A 19672-nucleotide genomic window follows, 5' to 3' on the forward strand; every position below is an offset into this window, starting at 1 on the left:
AATGCTCTGTAATTGGGCCAAATGTGCAATAACTAGGCTGCAGTGCATCGTGGGAAACAAGAGCAGTTGGGCTCTCTTTCTGTGGTCCGAGCGCCACACACACCTCCCACCGCTCTGTCTGCAAATCTCAAAACAAAATCAGATTTCCACAGCACGCATAAACACAGCCCAGCCGCCCAACCACACTGTTTACTTAATAGGCCGAAACCTGCGGTGTGTGTGTGTGTGTGTGTGTGTGTGTGTGGATGAAGACAATTAATGCAAGTGGAATTAACATTTTTAATGTAACATGAATAGTGTGGAAAACACTACATTTTTGCTTTTGATTTATTTTTTGAACTCTATTTTGTCTTGAAATTAAAAACAGCAGTGGACGAGATTTTTGATATCGGTGAATGGTTACGATGAACTGAACACATGTCATAAAGCAGAGATAACTATCATTGACTTGCACTGTTCATGAGAGTAAAGGTAGCCAAAACGTATGTCCATTCACTACAGGACTGTGTATTTATTAAAAAGTAAAAAAAAAAAACTGATACTAAACATCACTGATAATAATCATAAATGTGTCTTGAGCATTAGAGTGATTTCTGAAGGATCATGTGACACTGAAGACTGGAGTAATGCATTAATAAAGTGAAATCATGTTTAGTGGTACTATCAATTGCCAATACTCATAGCAATATATTTATATATTTTAATATGTTACTAGTAAAATCCATATTGAATGTGTTAAATAATGTCATTCCTTCTAGTGGGAAACCACAATGCCAGATAGAGTTTATTGTGTAACCAAAATACTGATAGTAATAAAGATTGTATGCATAATGCAGGACTTTTAATTATAACCAAGGCACTTTGACCCTCCAGTATTTGTATTTATTTCTTTAAATCATAGCCATTGGAAGTGTAATAATCACATGAGGCCATAATCACCATTTCTGTTTCCGAGCCCAAATGTAAGACCTCCTAAACTAATCATTAAGAGTTTTGCTGAGGACATATTAAGGCCTTGATGTGCTTCCAGTGAAATCTAAGAACGAACTGATCAAAATCAGGCCAAACTGAGTTTCATTTTGGGAGTTTGGAAAGTTTGCTCCGGCTGGTTATTCATCTGTTCTGTAATAGGTGGGTTTGGCTCTGGATCTTCAGTCCATCGAGGTCAGACGCGAGTAAAAACATGAACACTCGAGTGGAGAGATGATTTAGAGTTGTTTGGCTCATTTCAACGATCTAAGATCATGATCACTAGTGAACTTAGCACAAATCCACTTTTGCTAGTTTAACGATGGGGGAAATAGTTATTAACGCGTTCTTTAATTAGCAAAGAAAAACCAAAAACATAGCACCATTGACTTTAGAGCAGGTTCAGTTGGTCAACGGCTCAGTCTGTTTCAGTTCCTCAAAATAGCAATGAACAACAACGCTTCTGAACACACACCTCGTTCTCAGACCAGCAGCCCATGAGCGCACAGATATTTAAACAACGCGGCGCAGGACGTGAAAAATGAAAACTGCGTCGGGCTGAAACTAGCAAATAACACTTGGCTGGATGTATGATAGAGCCTGTGAATTATAATTGGACGCGACACAGACAATGTTTATTCATGTTTAATACTGCAAAGCTGCTGCTTCACAACAATCTATCCACAAGTTTCCGAGGGGCGCTCCTGTAAAAAATAAAGTGGGTGAAACTTCCGGTGAGGCGGCGGAAGTAGCATTCCAATGGTGTTTTGTGTGTTAGTTAGCGAAGAGGCTAGCTGTTTCGGATAATTATTTAACTATTTAAAGACGCAAATCTTTATGAGAGATGTCGTTACGGAGCTCAGGGGCAACATGTGCTGTTCGCGGTTGTATGTATAACCGGATTAAACTAATTCAGGGGCTTAAACGGGATTGTTTTGAACATAAGCCGAAAACGAAATCAGAGTGATCCTGCCAGAGCCCGTCTCTGATCCTGCCAACGACTGTAGTTTCAATCACCTCCCAAAAGACGACGAATCTTCCTTTGTACATTTGTTTAAATTCTTAATATTCTATAAACTCTCTCAGCATGTGATTGGCTGTTCGCTACTGATGTCACACCTAAACTCAGGATCAAAGCCTGTGTTGACAGAATACCAAATGTGCCAGTTAATGTATTCAAGCAGCACATTCATTTATAATTTTGAATAAACTCCAAAGCACAATGACTAAGTGTGTATTTTTTATTTTAATTGTTTGTCAGCTCGCACAACTGTCTGTCGCCATGCCTTGATGAGTATTGATTATTAATAATGTTATTATAATATTCCCAATCAACTACTGCAGAGGGTAAAGGTACTGTTATTTCACCCTTTTGAATTTGGTTGAGGTTGTGTTCCCACATCGTTAGCTAGTTTGGATCGCTATAACTTGAATGACTGTCAACTGTTGAATGAACGAGTGTGAAGTATGTCAAGTCGTGCTTTGTTTACTTTGAAGCGGAAGACGCGCCCACTTTTGACGCAAGGCCTCATGGGGCGTAGGAAACTTGTGGATTGTATATAATCTATTAGGGGTGGGGGAAAAATCGATACAGCATAGTATCGCGATATTTTCGGCGGCAATGCTGTATCGATACACGGGCGCCAAGTATCAATCTTTTTTTGCATATTTAATTATAAAATTATGTGTTTTACTTTCCGGTTTTCTTCATTGGTATCTTTATTTTTCACTGCTTAAGAATATAGGTTGAATCTGAAATCTCCCCCTAAACCCTCATTCACTAAGTTAGTCCACTAATACTGTTCATGTTGTTTATTTTGATATTGAGATTCATTATTTTTCACATTCATCTAAACGTCGCTCTCTACTGTTATAGAAATAGGTGACTCACATATTTCAAGCTTCTTTTCACCCCTGAGCAAGAACCCAAATAACTTCGCAGTAAGTATATATAGGTAAAGCTACAATACCTAATATTTTATGCCGCTAGAGGGCGCTACATTCAAAACAACAACAAAAAACGGCTTTGCTTGATGACGTCGTGGAGGAACACGGAATTATGGGAAGTGTTGTTTTCAACTCCACTGTGGATAAATCATAAACAGTATAAATCAGTCAGACGGGAATCGAAAATTAGTTGTCATGGATGAGGTAAAGTTCGATATCTATAACTGTTGCGTTTAATGACATGTTTTTTTTTTCATTAAACTGAAATAACCGCAAGAAAAGTAAGGTTTAAAAGTAAATTAGTTATCACAGACGTTAGGGGAGAGCCGGGACGGTTGAAACACTTTTCAGATAAACGTCGTTTTCTAAGATACAGCCAACAGTATTCGCGGTGAATATGACCTTACGATTTTTCACATCATATGCATAGACAACAAGACATTCTAACAATAATACTAATTGTTTTGCACGGTTTACTGACATGAAACTTGAATACAGAACACGGTGTTACTCACCTGTCGAGTAAAACACATGCAAGATTGGCGTCTCTTTCTAGTTCGAGTTTTTCACGAAGTTCTCTCCATTTAGGAAATGCCACACCGATGTTGAGCTGGTTTTATTTCTCTTGTCCCAAATTCCTCTTGGGTCGTTTGATTGACCCGTTCGTTGACGTTTGCGTTTATGAGACTTGTCTTTGTCGACAGAACCAGGTGCAATCGCTAAAGAATAATTGTGCTCCATTCCATAACAAATGCGCGAAACAAGCTGACGTTTGTAGCTTGATAGACGCTAACGAACAACTACAACTTCCGCATTTGTCCAGGACAAGCGGAAACTGAGGTAACGCAGATATGACGCGATTGACTGGCGACTCCCAGCTGCTCACACGCCCCGTTTCCTTGGTTAAAATCTCAATTTTCTCGCGATTTAAACACTGTTTGAAACATTTGGAATATTGTAAGTTATCATCTTAACTAAATATATAACACTGGCCTTGTGATTTTGGGATATTTTAATGCAAAAATCTTAGGTATTCCACCTTTAAGATTGTATGACCTTAAATGTGATCAAACTGAATTAAAGACATTTTTAGAGGTTTTAAGGACCCTTTTGAAGCAGATTGAGATGTAGATTGCTGACACAGACCCGACTGAAGTTCAGAGAGTGAAACTGTGGAGGGAAACCCCCTCAGGTCTTACTTGTGGAGAGTCTTGCGCACGCGTCCGTCTCTCGGTGCGCTGCTGGGAGGTTTGGGTGTGAGCGTGAGGACGCCTGCGCTGCCCGCCTGACTCAGGGTGTGTGTGAACGGCTGGCTCACGGGGATGCTGGGAGCGTACGCTCGCGCCGAAACTGCAGGCGTGAGGGTGTGTGACGCCAGAGCGGCCTGAGGCACAAATACAGAGAAGAGTTAGCATGCATTCACTCATATTGTGGGTTCCTGAAGTCTGACACACTACGTTGTGGATTCTGATTCGCTGTCAGCATTTTTAGCGTTTTATGTTCTGCAAGTGATTCCAATGCAATGTTTGTTTATCTGTGCTGTTTTTATTTATCGTGTCGGCCGCTGTCCATTACCTAAAAGGGGTCGCAGACCGGACGAGAAGCACAGCGCAGTGTCTTTAAAATTCGAACACATTATTCTCTATGAGTGTAACTTGCATTCGGCGTATATCCAGCAACGGCTCAGGACCTGCCGCGCCACAGAGCACGATTTACGAAGAGTTCAGATGCAAAAGCCTCTAAATGCCATTTGAAATTTTCTTCTAGAATGATCATTTTTATCACACTTGTATATTTAAGTTCAGTAATTTCACTTAAATAACAATTAATAGGTAATTATCACAGAAATCGTTATCGGATTTTCAGGTGATATTCTCAATTCATTCAGTTAACGGACGCTCTGAGGTAAAGTGTTCAGACTGCTGACTTTGCAGCGGTTGTATTTAATTGTACAGTACAATCACAACATAGTACAGACATGATCTAAATCCCATAATGATAATAATTATAGACGCAGCACTGCGCTTGTTGTCCGGTGCGACCGGCGCGTCCTAATTATATTGTCTACTATTTGCTTCATATTTATTAATCCAGGCAATTTGTTGATGAAACATTTATTAAAATCAAGATACAATTTATACAAAACGAAATTCACTTTAAAGAAAGGCTTACGTCAGTAGATCTGATACGGTTAAACATAAATCGGTGCCTATGGGCTCCACTATTCTCATTGAATTGGAATGATTATTAAAACTTTATAGTTGAGCATGACACAGGTTCATTTAGTTTGGAATAATTTAATGCTTTTGATAGAAGTCCCTTCTGCTCATCAAGGCTGCGTTTATTTGATCAAAAATACAGTAAAAACAGTAACATTGTGAAATATTATTATCATTTAAATGAACTCTTTTCTAATTCAATATATAGTAAAGCGTAATTTATTCCTGCGATCAAAGCTGCATTTCCAGCATCATTACTCCAGTCTTCAGTGTCACATGATCCTTCAGAATTATATTTATTTGAAATATAACATTATAAATGTTTTCACTAACACTTTTGATCAATTTAATCAATTTATGTGCCATTGCTGCATTCAAATACACATTTTTTTATTGTACTAACCCAAACTTTTGAATGTTATCAAGGTTTTTGAGTGTTTCCACAAAAATATTAAGCTGTTTTCAACACTGATAATGTTTCTTGAGCAGCAAATGAGCATTTTAGAACGATTTCTGAAGGATCAAGTGACAGTGAAGTCATTTTTAAAACATTAAAATAGAAAACATTTCTATTTTAATTTAACAGTTCTTTTAAATTGTAATAATAAATAATAAAACACTTGACACATTCTCCTAGATGTAGAGCCGAATCTCAAATATGTCTTCTTTGTTTACCACTATAATGCTAGAACTGTCTATCTATTTCAGATTTTAATGAGCTCTTCCAGCAGAGTTTGAGCGTGTGAAGGAAAGACCTTATCTCAATCTTTATTAAAAGCAGCATGTTTCCCTCAAGCCATTCGAGGTCAAGCACAACAGCCTCCAAAAGCCAGTTCATTCACTCACACGGAAGAAAGAAATGACACGGCTTATCATAACAGCCACTAAATACTTTATAATCGGACATACCAAAACACAGGAATTCTTCACATTTCATTCCTGTTTAGACAAGTCTTCATCCGAGTGAGCACTTGGACTCGGTAAACATATTTTCCATGCTGAAATGCGATTTAACGGCTACCGGTCATTGATTCGAAAGGGGACGAGAGAGCATTCTTTCCGCCTCAGTCCTCTGGCGTTTGATGAATGAGAGGACGGACGCACCGGTTGGCGGATCTGAGTTGCGGGCCAGGAAAGGGCACCTTTCTAACGCTGCCAGGTGGCCACGGGCCAAACCGTAGAGTCTGAACCCAACACAGAACACAACCGCCCAATAACACGCTACGCAATCACAGCGCTACGCCTGCTTGATTTCCATCTCCACTCTCTAACTTCTGTGAACTTATTCCATCCGCAAATCGACTCAACAAGAAGCCATTGAGGGTTCACGTTAAAACGTTATAAATTATATATATATATATATATATGTGTGTGTGTGTGTGTAAAATTTCACATATTACACAAATTATTTATATACACACACACTCTTAGAAGAAAAGGTTCTATATAGAACCTTAAAAGGTTCTAAAGCGCTACGTATTTGGAACCCCTAAAATGCAATGAATGTGAATGATCACAAAATTCAAGATATGGTGACTAAAATGTAATTAATCAATATCACACGAAGAGTGCCATTTCAGTTTTTATCCTCCAAAAATCTGCATATTAAGTTATTTAATAAACAATAATTTAATTACATACTACAATGTTGCAGAATAATGTAATATATGAATGAATGATAGCCTTTAAAGAACCTTTGTGCCAAAAGGGTTCTTTCTTGTTATTATTGAACCTTTTTTTAGCATAAAATGTCCTTTGGAGTTGAGTAAAGAACCCTATGCTACATACAGTATATAGAACCCTTTTTTCTAAGAGCCATTGCAAATTATGTTTATTGGCAAAATGTACGGACTTACAGCTGTTTGCAATAAACAAATCAAACAAAAGTAATTGAAATAGCTTTCAAGTGGTTTCCCCAACTTGCATTCAACTGAAAATGCAACTTTTAATGATTTCTGCAGTCTCAAAATTATTCAACCCCTTCATGACAAGCATCTTTAGTACTTAGTTAACCCTTATGCTGCATTAGGGACATTTTTGGTCTTCTGCAGTTTAATTTCTTTGACCATTTTGGCTGTTTTAATGCAAATGGTATGAAATTTGGCAAAATTGTGACTTTTTGGATACATGTAAAAAATGTGATCCCATTTTGCAAAATATGTATAACACACACTGTTTAGATCAAATAGTAACACTCAGCACCATAAAGACCAAAAATGGCCCATTGAAACCCATTAAAACGTTGTTTAAATCTGAGGCCGTCAGTAATACATGAAACATGATTTTTGCACAAACATCCTTTCATTTTGAAGCAAAAGCATTATATTTGCATTATATAGTGTATTCCACCAGATGACGTCACTACATATTTATTCCCTATGGGTGGAAATGCACCTTATTTTAGGCAATAGGCAATGTTTAATAGTTGGCCATTTTTGGTAAGTGGGATTTTTTGCAAAGTGGGACTGTGATAATCCAAATCTAAAGTTTTCTCTTTGCATTTAGTTTATTGAAAATAATTGAATTTTTGTGTTTTTTCCTCTTATACAAATCGATGGTTTCGCAAACAAAACTGGTAATTAAAGGGTTAAAATCCTGAAATTGAATACATTTTTGGTAGTTATGATGAGGACTGATGCTGGTTAAAAGATTTAACTTGGTAAAAGTGGAAAATAATAATAATATATAATATTTTAGGCAATGTTTAATATGTGGCCATTTTTGGTCCTTAATGCACTCAACGGTGTTAAAAATGTAGGTTAAACACCCTTTTGCTGTGAGTTATGACAACATAAATATTTGCTTGTTTTAGCATAGTGTAGTGTCTTTGATTATATTTTTATGTAAAAGTAGCGTTATCAGAGTGATTAGTGTTCTCTTCAGTGAGATGTACAATACACAACTTGCTTGGGAGCAAAGAAATAATTCTCACTGCATCCACGAAGAAAGTAAGAAAGTTCTACATAACTATTACGTAATATAAATGCTCATATTAATGTAAACTGCGAGCTGGATGAACATGACTCAAGTAAAAAACATTATTAATATTGGTGTTTGAGAAAAGCACTGACCAAATTTAATTCGGCATAAAGCAGTCTATTGTGATGTATATTAAGTGGGCGGGGCTTGCTTTTGTCCATAGGGAATTGATTGGATGATGGTTGTGGTTTGCTATTGGTGGATTTAATGTGAGTGACAGGTTATAGCCCCGCCCTCGCGCCAGTAAACACGTCATCAGAGATTTCAAGTTTATCAAAATCCTAAAGCTTGTTGCCTCAAGTTTTAGCATTTTCTCAAATTCAGATTTAGAAGAATTGCAGATATTCCCCATGAAAACATGTTTGAATGTGTCAGTAGGAGTGAAAAGAAGAGCAGTGCTTCATGGGGAGGTATGGGGAGTATCCGCTGATACAGGACTGACTCACCACACACACACTAACACACACTCTGCACTCATTCACACAGTTTAGGGCCTATGATGGACGCCTCCTCAGAGGGTCCCGTGGCTTAATAAGATCTCCGTCTGTGGGGGTGGGGATCGCTTTCCCATAATCCCCTGCAGGGCACAACCAACCCGTGCCAAGAAAAACAAATCTCCAATTGCATTAATTAGAGGCACAGTACAGTGACATCAGTTTAGCTGAATTGCGACACTATTATAAATGTGCATGCAGTCATGGGAAGTCAGAAGACGTGTTGCTTACAGGATCTGACGCACAGCTGAAAGAGAAACACGAGTGGACGGGAGAAACTGGAACCATGGAAGAGTCACTGATTATTTTGGGTTCTTTATCCTTACAAAATATATAGCATATATATATATATATATATATATAGCAATGACATGCACACTTTCAACAGAGAGAGAGAGATTCAGTTCTTAAAGCTGGAATAAAATAACATGAATATATTAGTTGAAAAAGTTAAATTGAATAAGTCCAAGATGAAACACTAAAACTATTAACTGGAAATAAATAAAAACTAAAACGATAATAAAATGAACCCTAAATATATATATTTATATAAACGAATACAATGAGAAAAGCTCATAACGAAATTGCTAAAATTGAAACTAACATGAAAATTCAAAATATGAATAAACCTATAAAAACTCAAATAACACTGTCAATCACACACATTGGTGCTCAGTTCTATACTTTTCAGAATATGTCACTTTATTAATCACCTGCAACTTATATTCCACAGTAACTATATAATGCATTTCATGGAAATGGAAATCAGAAGAAAATACTTTATGAATGTGGTATTTATCATACAAATGAAGTTAAGGCATCATCTAATTACTTATTGCCAAAAACATCAAAGTGAAAAAGAAACTTAAGGACAGAAATATAACGCGTCTGAAAATAAAGATATTAGAACTTACATGTGTTTATTCTGTGAGTGAGATGCACCCTCTATTACCCCTTTTCCACCAAAAAAAAGAACTGGTTGGGAACTGGTGCTGGTTCAAAGTTGGTTCGGAGTTGGTTCAACTTACGAACCCGTTTAGAACCTGTTTGTTTTTCCACTGACTAGAGCTCCTAGGGAACGACGTCGTTACGTCACTGTGTACGTATTAGCTAGAAACGCTTACTTTGGGATTATCTCTAACTTGTGTACCAAGAAGGGTTTAAAGGGGGGGTTGACTGCGATTTCACTTTTTTGATTTTAATAGTGTGTAATGTTGCTGTTGGTGCATGAACAGTATCTGCAAAGTTGCAGCGTTGAAAGTTCAGTGTAAGCAGAGATATCGTCTTTTAAAAATCAGGAAGTATATTGCCTACAAAAACGACTGGATTGGGACTACAGCTGGGTTATGGTACGTCACTAACCTACACATTTGAATCAACCACTCCCTCAGAATATGCAGAAAACGGCATGCGGATATTTCTGAGGCACGTCGACTCGTCGAGTGAGTTGTTCACGCAGCTGTCAGGTCTTCTGTGTTCGGGCTTCCCACGGACGCAGCACTTCATCAACAATGGATACTATTTATGTTTGATTATGTTCCTGAAAATCGTAATCTAGCTCTCTGTGCTGCGCATTTTACGGAAGACAGCTTCAAGAATCTCCAACACCGGATTCAACAACTAAAACATGAAGCAGATCCAACTTTAAAACCAGAGGCAGCAGTTGTTGGGCCACAACCTGTAAGTAAGCAAAGACTTAATCATTTTAAATGTATTTGCATGTATAATTCCAGACGTAGCCGTTAGCCTTGTGTTTTATTTTTTTTCAAATGCCAGCGATGGCTTTATAGCCACTACTAGTTAGCCTATGCGATTTTGTGTCCACGACAAACTCGTACAAACATTATGTATCTTAATTTTCTATAAGTACTAATGTTGTAATTGTATTTTTCATGTATATATGTTTTATGACGTTATTTTCGATTTGATCAAGAACGTAAACTTGCCAACGCTGTTTGAGTATAACATTAGTAGCCAGTCAGTTGCTATTGTTGCCAATCAGTTGCTATTGTGTAAAACAAACGTGTATAAAGTTAAACAAAATGTAGCAAATTATCATTCAGAAGCGTTTAGTAAGAGCCGTGTGTGGTGAGCTTCTGCTTGACTCTCTTCATCGCCGTTTTCTCGGTCTGATTCTGCCTCAAACTGATACTGCAGTTCGACGCATATTTACATCTGGACCGGAGCTCATGACGTGCACGTTTCGCCCGTAAAGGTAATGGGCGTTAACTTTCGTGAGCGACAGTTTAGCCAATCACAACACACCGGGCCAAACTAACCAATCTGAGCCCACTACGTGTTTCTGAGGTTTCTAGTCAATCGCTCGTTCGAGGACAGAGGAGAGCGCGGCTGACAATAAACGTGAAGTTTATGAAAAATAAGACTTTTAAAAAAAAGAAAAACCACGAATACAAGTTATATTGTACCCCATAAATACAATCATGCAAAGAAAAAAAGCAGTCAACCCCCCCTTTAAAAACAATTGAAATATGTGAGTCTTTTAATCTTTTCGTTTGATATGTACCCCTGTCTTGTGTCTTTTTTTCTTTCCATGTATTTGTTCTATTTTGTGACTGTTATAATGTCTTCAATTAAAAAATGACAAAAATAGATTCACTTCAAGCATAATAATTACAAAGGCGGACTCCATCGTGTTTCTGCAAATGTTTCTCTTGGCTTTGCGATCCTTTATTATGGTCAGAAAAGATATTTAGGACACATCTAAACCCGCCCCCAGTCCCCGACGTAAGCATGACGTGCTAAAAGAACGGTTCTAGTCCAGCAAAGAGTTGGTGCCGTTGGCAAAGAGTAGGTAAAGAGTTTGTTTTATTGAAGACATCATAAGCAAAGAATAAAACAGTCACAATATAGAACAAATAAATGGAAAGAAAAAAGACACAAGACAGGGGTACATAACATATCAGAAAAGATTACATATCAAACGAAAAGATTAAAAGACTTACATATTTCAATTGTTTTTAAAGCTTTCTTGGTACACGAGTTAGAGATATTCCCAAAGTAATGTATATGCAAGCGTTTCTAGCTAATACGTATGGCGACGTACACAGTGACATAATGACATCGTTCCCTGAAGCGGTTCGCAAGTTGAACCAACTCCGAACCAGCACCAGTTCCCAACCAGTTCTTTTTTTGGTGGAAAAGGGGTATCAGGAACCAGTTCTCCTGGCTGAGAACCAGTTCTTTGGCTGTCGAAACACAAAAAACTGGTTTGCGCGCAGGCACCGGCTCCGAACCGGCATGCGGGACAGACCCTACTACTGACTGTAGTCTTTAGCCTCTGGACAAACAATCTTCCGATGAAGCAAAATAATGATTTTTGCGTCATTGGAGGATTTTTTCCAGACTAAAAATACATAAATCTCTCGTCTCAGGGGGATATGAGGGTGGAAAGCATGGTAATGCGAAAACACTACAGGTTTCCTACTAATACAAAGCTTAATGCTAAATCCTGAAGTATTCCTTTAATTATGGGCATTTCACATTATTTCTGAATGTAATAATAAAATGTGACTTGTACACGATACAATTCTCTCGCAATAATTCAATGCAATTTCTGACCCAGTTTGACTAATTTTCCAGAAAATATGGTGTGTAAATATGCATCATGGCAGTGAAAATATTACTACAGACAGGGCAAGTGAAAATCTGCTAGTCAGAGCTGTCCTATCCTGAACAAACACTGGTGTGTGTGTGTGTGTACCTGGTGGCGTGAGCGGCTCTGGTCCAGCAGTTGTCGGGATCGCTGCTTCTGCTTCTGCAGCTGCTGGATGGCGAACTGGAGCTGGTAACTTCCTGAGGCCGACGACTGCTTCTGAGCGCCGACCGCATCTCCATCACACACACACTCGGCTTCACACGCGGCTCTGAGCCTGAAGACAAACAGCGTGATCGTCACGACATGTGAGGAGGAAACTAGTCCAGAAGCATCTCAGTGTCCCCGCAGGACATCGCTTTACTCAAACATGTGATCAATGTAGATGCTAACCGAACGCCATAAAACTGAGTACAGCTGCTCAGCTGTCATAAACGATGAAACGTTGCGTCAAATAAGGAAAAAACATAACAAACGCTGCTGATCTGACTATAATGGAATGATAGGCTAATAAATCTCACAAGGGACTCTCAACCATGTGTTTATTATGTTATGTCAAGGAATATATATATATTTTAGATCTTAAATCAAGATATATTTACATGAGAATCAAAATTACTTAAGATTTTACATTTTGTTTTCCGAAAAAAAAAAGTATTTAATGCAGAAGTTTATTTTGATTTAAGAGTGTTTAGATATTTGTACTGAAAAAAAACAAAAAAACAATGAGGAATAAACTTTTTTCTTTTTTTCTTTTGGCAGAGAAATAAATAAAAGTATTAATGTTGTACTTAAATTATGAAATAAACATAATTTCAGTTGTAAAGCACAATTGTGACATTAATCTCTTAACTATGGAAGCCACAGAATAAACAAATATATATTGTGACTTTTTATCTCACAATTGCTTGATATAAAGTCGCATTTGCGAGAAACAAACTTGCGGTTCTGACAATTTTTGACTTTATAAAATGCAATCAGGAGAAGATTTCGAGATGTAAACAAACTAATAAAAAGTCGTGATTATCAATTTTTTTCTGTGGTGGAAACAATACTGTACTTATCAGCTTATGCATGAACAAAATAACGTGTACTGTAAAGAATGTAACCACATTTCTTCATGGCACATGTAAAATGAAAGCTAAACACACTGATTTAGTGAGCAAATATAATGTTATCTGTAGACATCTATAGCTTTTCATATCACTGTAAAAAAAAATTTCAAGATTTGTAATCACAACATATTTTCTTTTGTCAAATCAACTTTATAATAATTTATTTAGTTGAGATAACTTATTATTTTGAGTTTCTGATGATTAAATTAATCTACTTCATTGTATTAACTCACTTTTTCCAGTTCAATCAACTTAAAATTTTAAGGCAACCAGGTTACTTACTTTTTTAAGTTAAACCAACAATATTTTTTTTACAGTGTAATCATAACATTTTTTCTTTTGTCAAATCAACTTAAATAATTTATTTAGTTTAGATAACATATAATTTTGAGTTTATGATGATTAAATTAATCTCCTTCATTGTATTAACTCACTTTTTCCAGTTCAATCAACTTAAAATGTTAAGGCAACCCAGGTTACTTACTTTTTTTAAGTTAAACCAACAATATTTTTTACAGTGTAGTAATCACAACATTTTTTCTTTTGTCAAATCAACTTAAATAACTTATTTAGTTCAGATAACATATAATTTTGAGTTTCTGATGATTAAATCATTCTCCTTCATTGTATTAACTCACCTTTTCCAGTTCAATCAACTTAAAATTTTAAGGCAACCAGGTTACTTACTTTTTTAAGTTAAACCATCAATATTTTTTTACAGTGTAGACAACATTTTCTGGTTCGGTCCATATGTGCCAAAATACATTTTGTTGAAGATTTGCCAAGAAAAAATACTATATAATATCAGACTCAAAATCAAACATGCTTTTGTGCTTTTCCATATGAATCGCTTATAGCATCTAGTGAACATATGAATGTGAATTATTCTGGAATAAACATCAGTAAAAGCAGCTCTTGTGCAACAGGCTCCATGAGAACAGTCGAGCCGAAGACACTCGGGATCACAGAGTCGTGTGAAAGGAGCCATCCACCCATGCAACTCTCATTTCTCAAAACCGTTTGTGTGTTGGAAAAACAATTGGTGACCCATGAAGAAGCTGAAAGACCTCCACGTCAGCGCACATCAGCACAGCTGCTCGTCCACACCTCGTCATCAGCTGCACTAGCAGAGCAAACACGCGGAGAGTGAACACCGAGGAGGAACGTCTACACTGGCACTGGCCCTCTCCCACATAAGGAGTAATTATTAATAATAATAATTAGTGCTGGGCCTATTCAAACAAAACTTTGTGTTTACATAATATATCACTGTGTATAATTATTTTATACACTCACATAAAGGATTATTAGGAACACATATACGTTTCGCCTTTCGCCTTAATTCTCCGTGGCATTGATTCAACAAGGTGCTGAAAGCATTCTTTAGAAATGTCGGCCCATATTGAGTTGATGGAGATTTGTGGGATGAAGCTCCCATTCCACCACATCCCAAAGATGCTCTGGTGACTGTGGCGGCCATTTTAGTACAGTCAACTCATTGTCATGTTCAAGAAACCAATTTGAAATGATTCCAGCTTTGTGACATGGTGCATTATCCTGCTGGAAGTAGCCATCAGAGGATGGGGACATGGTGGCCATAAAGGGATGGACATGGTCAGAAACAATGCTCAGGTAGGCCGTGGCATTTAAACGATGCCCAATTGGCACTAAGGGGTCTAAAGTGTGCCAAGAAAACCATTACACCACCACCACCAGCTGCACAGTTGGAACAAGGCATGATGGATCCATGTTCTCATTCTGTTTACGCCAAATTCTGACTCGACCATCTGAAATCGAGACTCATCAGACCAGGCAACATTTCTCCAGTCTTCAACTGTCCAGTTTTGATGAGCTCTTGCAAATTGTGGCCTCTTTTTCCTATTTGTAGTGGAGATGAGTGGTACCCGGTGGGGTCTTCTGCTGTTCAAGGTTGTGTGTGTTGTGTCTTCTTCACAAATGCTTTTCTGCATACCTCGGTTGTAACGAGTGGTTATTTCAGTCAAAGTGTCTCTTCTATCAGCTTGAATCAGTCGGCCCATTCACCTCTGACCTCTCGCATCAACAAGGCATTTTCACCCACAGGACTAGAATAATACTAATTGTTATTGTAATATACACTGTCGTTCAAAAGTTTTGGATCTGTGAGATTTTTTTATGTTTTTAAAAGAAGTCTCGCCTGATCATCAAGGCTGCATTACAACAGTTATATTGTTATATTATGACAATTTAATATAACTGTTTTCTATGAATATATAGTGAAGTGTAATTTATTCCTGAGTTTATCATCGTTACTCCAGTCTTCAGTGTCACATGATCCTTCAGAAATCACTCTGATATCTGATGATCAAGAAAACATTAATTTTTATTATGTTGAACTGTTCAAAAGAACAAATATAATCTTTTATAACATTTTAAATATCTTTACTGTAACTTTTGATCAATTTAGTTCATCTTTTAATTCATCCCCCCCAAAATATTTAATAAAACTTCTTACTGACCCCAAACTTTTGAATGGTAGTGTTTAATGTTATTATATAGTATGTTTATGTTAATATACCATTTCTGTGTATTTCTATTTCTGCTTTTAATCCTAAAATAAAAATGTAAATAACTGTTTTCAACACTGATAATAATCATAAATGTGTCTTGATCATCAGATCCTCATATTAGAGTGATTTCTGAAGGATCATGTGACACTGAAGACTGGAGTAATCACAGGAATAAATTACACTTTACTATATATTCACATAGAAAACAGACGATTTACATTGTAATGATATTTCACAATATAATGTTTTTTTTGTGTGTGTATTTCTAATCAAATAAATGCAGCCTTGGTGAGCAGAAGAGATTTCTTTTAAAAAAAATGTTCTTATACAACATGCATGTATATATTTAAGAAGAATGTGTTATTTATACAATCTAAATTACTAAAATATATACAGTATATACATACATACATACAAATATTTCTTAAATATATACATGCATATTATTAATATAGACAAAATAATTATACACAGAACACACACATATATTACGTAAACACAAACTTTTATTTTGGATGTGATTAATTGTTGCCCAGCACTACTAATAATAATGTAATAATGCTGAAATTTCGACTACTAGAGATTCTTTTAAAAACATTCTTTTAAAAACATTAAAAATCATACCGATCTAAAACTTTTGACTGGCGGTGTGCATTAAAATAATTAGTCTGAAATGCTTGACTTCTCTTCAGCATATAAAATCATGAGGTCACACATTAATGAAGAGAAAGGTTACGAGGTTACATTACGAGAGAAAGGTCGGCTCCCAGAATGTTATCAGCGCCATACAATAATGCATCATTTCAGGGAACGGTTTAGCAAACACAGTGAGATACGTATGTGTGTGTTGCACGCCTGCAGTGTGTGTGTGTGTGCCCCTGGCGTCCGAATTTCTCACTCGCCAAACAGAGGAAAGTCCTGTGAACCCCGAGCCATCTGGGTCCAATTAAGCTGAATAAAAAGCTTTTATTAAAATGAGGGCCGCATCGTATCCCTTACAACTATTTTTAGTCTCTCCACCTCTTAAATTCAACATGTGTGCATAAAAAAACCTTTGTTTCAGCAGTAAAATGGCTATTTTGCTACTCCCGTTTTAACTGAGGTCAGTCTGAATCCTCTGATCTCAGCACAGTTAGAGCCCATTCTGAATGCCACTGATAAAACAGCCAAAGTGCTCGCCATGCATTACACTCGAAAAAATACTGGGTTGTTTTAACCCAATTTTGGGTCAAATATGGACAAACACAGCCATTGTGTTACATTTTAAATAACATTTTTAACCTAATGTTTGAGTTTGTCCATATTTGACCCAAAATTGGGTTAAAACAACCCAGCATTTGTTAGAGCGTATGATCATTGCACATTAAATTTAATCTTTCACTTAATCGACATTTGTTAAAATAGAGAATTCCTCAAAATCATGTTAGATTAAGTGTCTGGGTTTGAATGCGCTTATCCTGTATGAAAAGAAATAGCTGTGCAATAAAAGTATATAAAAATGTGTACATGTAAGGGTTTTCTATTCATTAAAACATTGACGTAGCCTACACAAATCTTTTCCGTTCTGTCGAAAAAACTTTGCTTGTCTTTTGATTGGACATTTTTCTTGGCTTATTTTGTTTTACGCTACACTTTTACAAAAATATATGTATAATTATTTTTGAAGATTTATTCTTGTGATTTTTGTGATAGGATAGTATAGAGTGGACAGAGGGGAAATGGGATCGAGAAAGGTCCGGGTCGCCTGAAGCGCAGCAGCTATCGGCTATATATCAAAATGTAACATTAACGTTAACGTTAACATGACAGTAATTTGAATGTAGCCTTTGAAAAAGTATAAAGCAAAATGTAAACGACTAGTATTTTTAAATTTCGACTACAGCAGCAGAATTTATTTTTATTCATTTAATCAGTTTAAAGTTACAGGGACCGTGCACATTAATAAACGCTTACGTAAATGTGCCAGTTTAGCCATCTTGGCTAATTTTCAACTGTAGTCACTGGGCAGATGTAATAACCGAAGGACCTAGTTGACTATATAAGTACATGTAACGTGTAACAACGTCCCCTTTAAATAATCACATGCACACATAAACAACATTAAACGCTGGATTTACACCACAGGGGGACTTTAATATAATAATACAATCGCTAAAACTAGACCATGGTCACATGACTTCTTTCTTTAGTCTTAGTTTATCTATAAACAATTTCCATGAAAGTTTGGGTTAGAATAATTTGCGATTAAACACAACGAGGCAGTGAAAGCGACTCGTGAGTAGGTGAGTTTACATTTACATTACATGCAAAGTGAGATATTTCAAGCCTTTATTTGTAAAACATTTTCACAATATTCTAATTTTGAATTTGGGGTTTTCATATCTGTAAGTCATAATCATCAAAATTATAACAAATAAAGGCTTGAAATATCTCACTTTGCATGTAATGAGTCTATATGATATATTAGTTTCACCTTTTAAGTTGAATTACTGAAAAAAAAAATGGGAAAAAAAAATTGCACGATATTCTAATTGTTCGAGTTTCACCTGTATGAGTGTGTGTATATATATATATATATATATATATATATATATATATTATTATTATTTTTTTTTTTTAATTAATATATTTTTTTTTTGCTGATGGGCTCTGTGGCTGAAAAACTGAAAATGATCCAAACCATGAGTTTTGTGACCGGTTGCACCACTCCTCCACAACACAGATGTGATAAAGGCACTGCATGAATCAGACACTAATGAATGGAGTGATCTGATGCTAATGAACCTCCGCGTCTGCCGACACGCACGACCGTGCGCAAAAGTCGAAAGGCTGTCAGTGGGAGCAATCCTGAAACGAGGAGCCAAGGTAAAGCTGCTCTGTGCCTATGACACAATCCAAAACCTTAATATTCAATAATTATGACATTCCATTACCATGCTAAACCACGTCGATTATTATCATCATCATGTGCGAGTGGTACCAATAACTTACTGGAAATGAATGTCAACCGACGCCAAGAAAAGAGGCAGCTGAAACAGCCGTCCAAGTGGAACTAAAATTACCCAAATATTTCAGGCTTACGACAACGCTGCCACACACCTACTGTGAAAAATAATAACCCAAGCGCTCGCTCAGCTGCTGGATTGGGTTAGTGAACGGCCATTCTTCATTAACGTTAGACTAAACGCTGCAGTGAAGGGAGGAGCCGGTGGGAAGGACAACGGTTTGGAAGTGCTGATCCAGCATACCTGGCAGTTCCTGGATAACACACAACTTCAAAGCTCCTACTTCTCTTTGAAAGCCATTACGCTTGAACCCCCTTGGCTTTGACAACGGTGCACTTAACGGCTTCAGCATGTTTGGCACAGACCGCTGGCCCCAAAAAATCTTGGATGTGGAGGAGGAGGTGCTCAAAAAAGCCCCCGAACATTAAAGACAGCACTGAGCAGTATACCACCAGATATGATGATGATGCATTATTAAATGAATGTCCGTTTTAGATTCGCCACAATTTGCAGGCCAACGCTGCCAAAAACGTAAGTGTTTCTCCTCAGTATTTTTGCTTGTTTTCCATTATTAAAGTCCCCGAGTGGTGAAAATCCTGTAGTTTATGTGGTGTTTTTAATCTGATTTAACACACACCGAGTTCATAAGTGGACTCTGCAGTGAACCAAAGACAGTCTCAAAAACACGGTGTGAAATCGCTGCTGACCACCTTGTAACCAATCAGATCAACGTGTCTGTCTCTGAGTGAGTGAGTGGAGGCGGGGCTCATTTGCATATTCAT

At 37.0% G+C, this 19672-nt stretch overlaps 1 protein-coding gene across 2 annotated transcripts in view; it reads right to left on the bottom strand.

The window, feature by feature from the left end:
• Positions 1-19672, bottom strand: part of ttll5 (tubulin tyrosine ligase-like family, member 5) — a 125461-nt gene that overhangs the window by 22960 nt on the left and 82829 nt on the right. The window contains exons 29-30 of one of the 2 annotated variants that reach the window (XM_039651050.2): positions 12330-12498; positions 4116-4300 (exon numbers count right to left, since the gene is read on the bottom strand). In XM_039651050.2, coding sequence (XP_039506984.2) covers positions 4116-4300; positions 12330-12498 — 354 coding nt within the window. The remainder of the gene's footprint in view (positions 1-4115; positions 4301-12329; positions 12499-19672) is intronic. The other variant, XR_005618360.2, reaches the window with a different exon arrangement.

Source organism: Pimephales promelas, chromosome 15 (assembly GCF_988280905.1).
Source record: "Pimephales promelas chromosome 15, fPimPro1.hap1.1, whole genome shotgun sequence".
Lineage (NCBI taxonomy): Eukaryota > Metazoa > Chordata > Actinopteri > Cypriniformes > Leuciscidae > Pimephales > Pimephales promelas.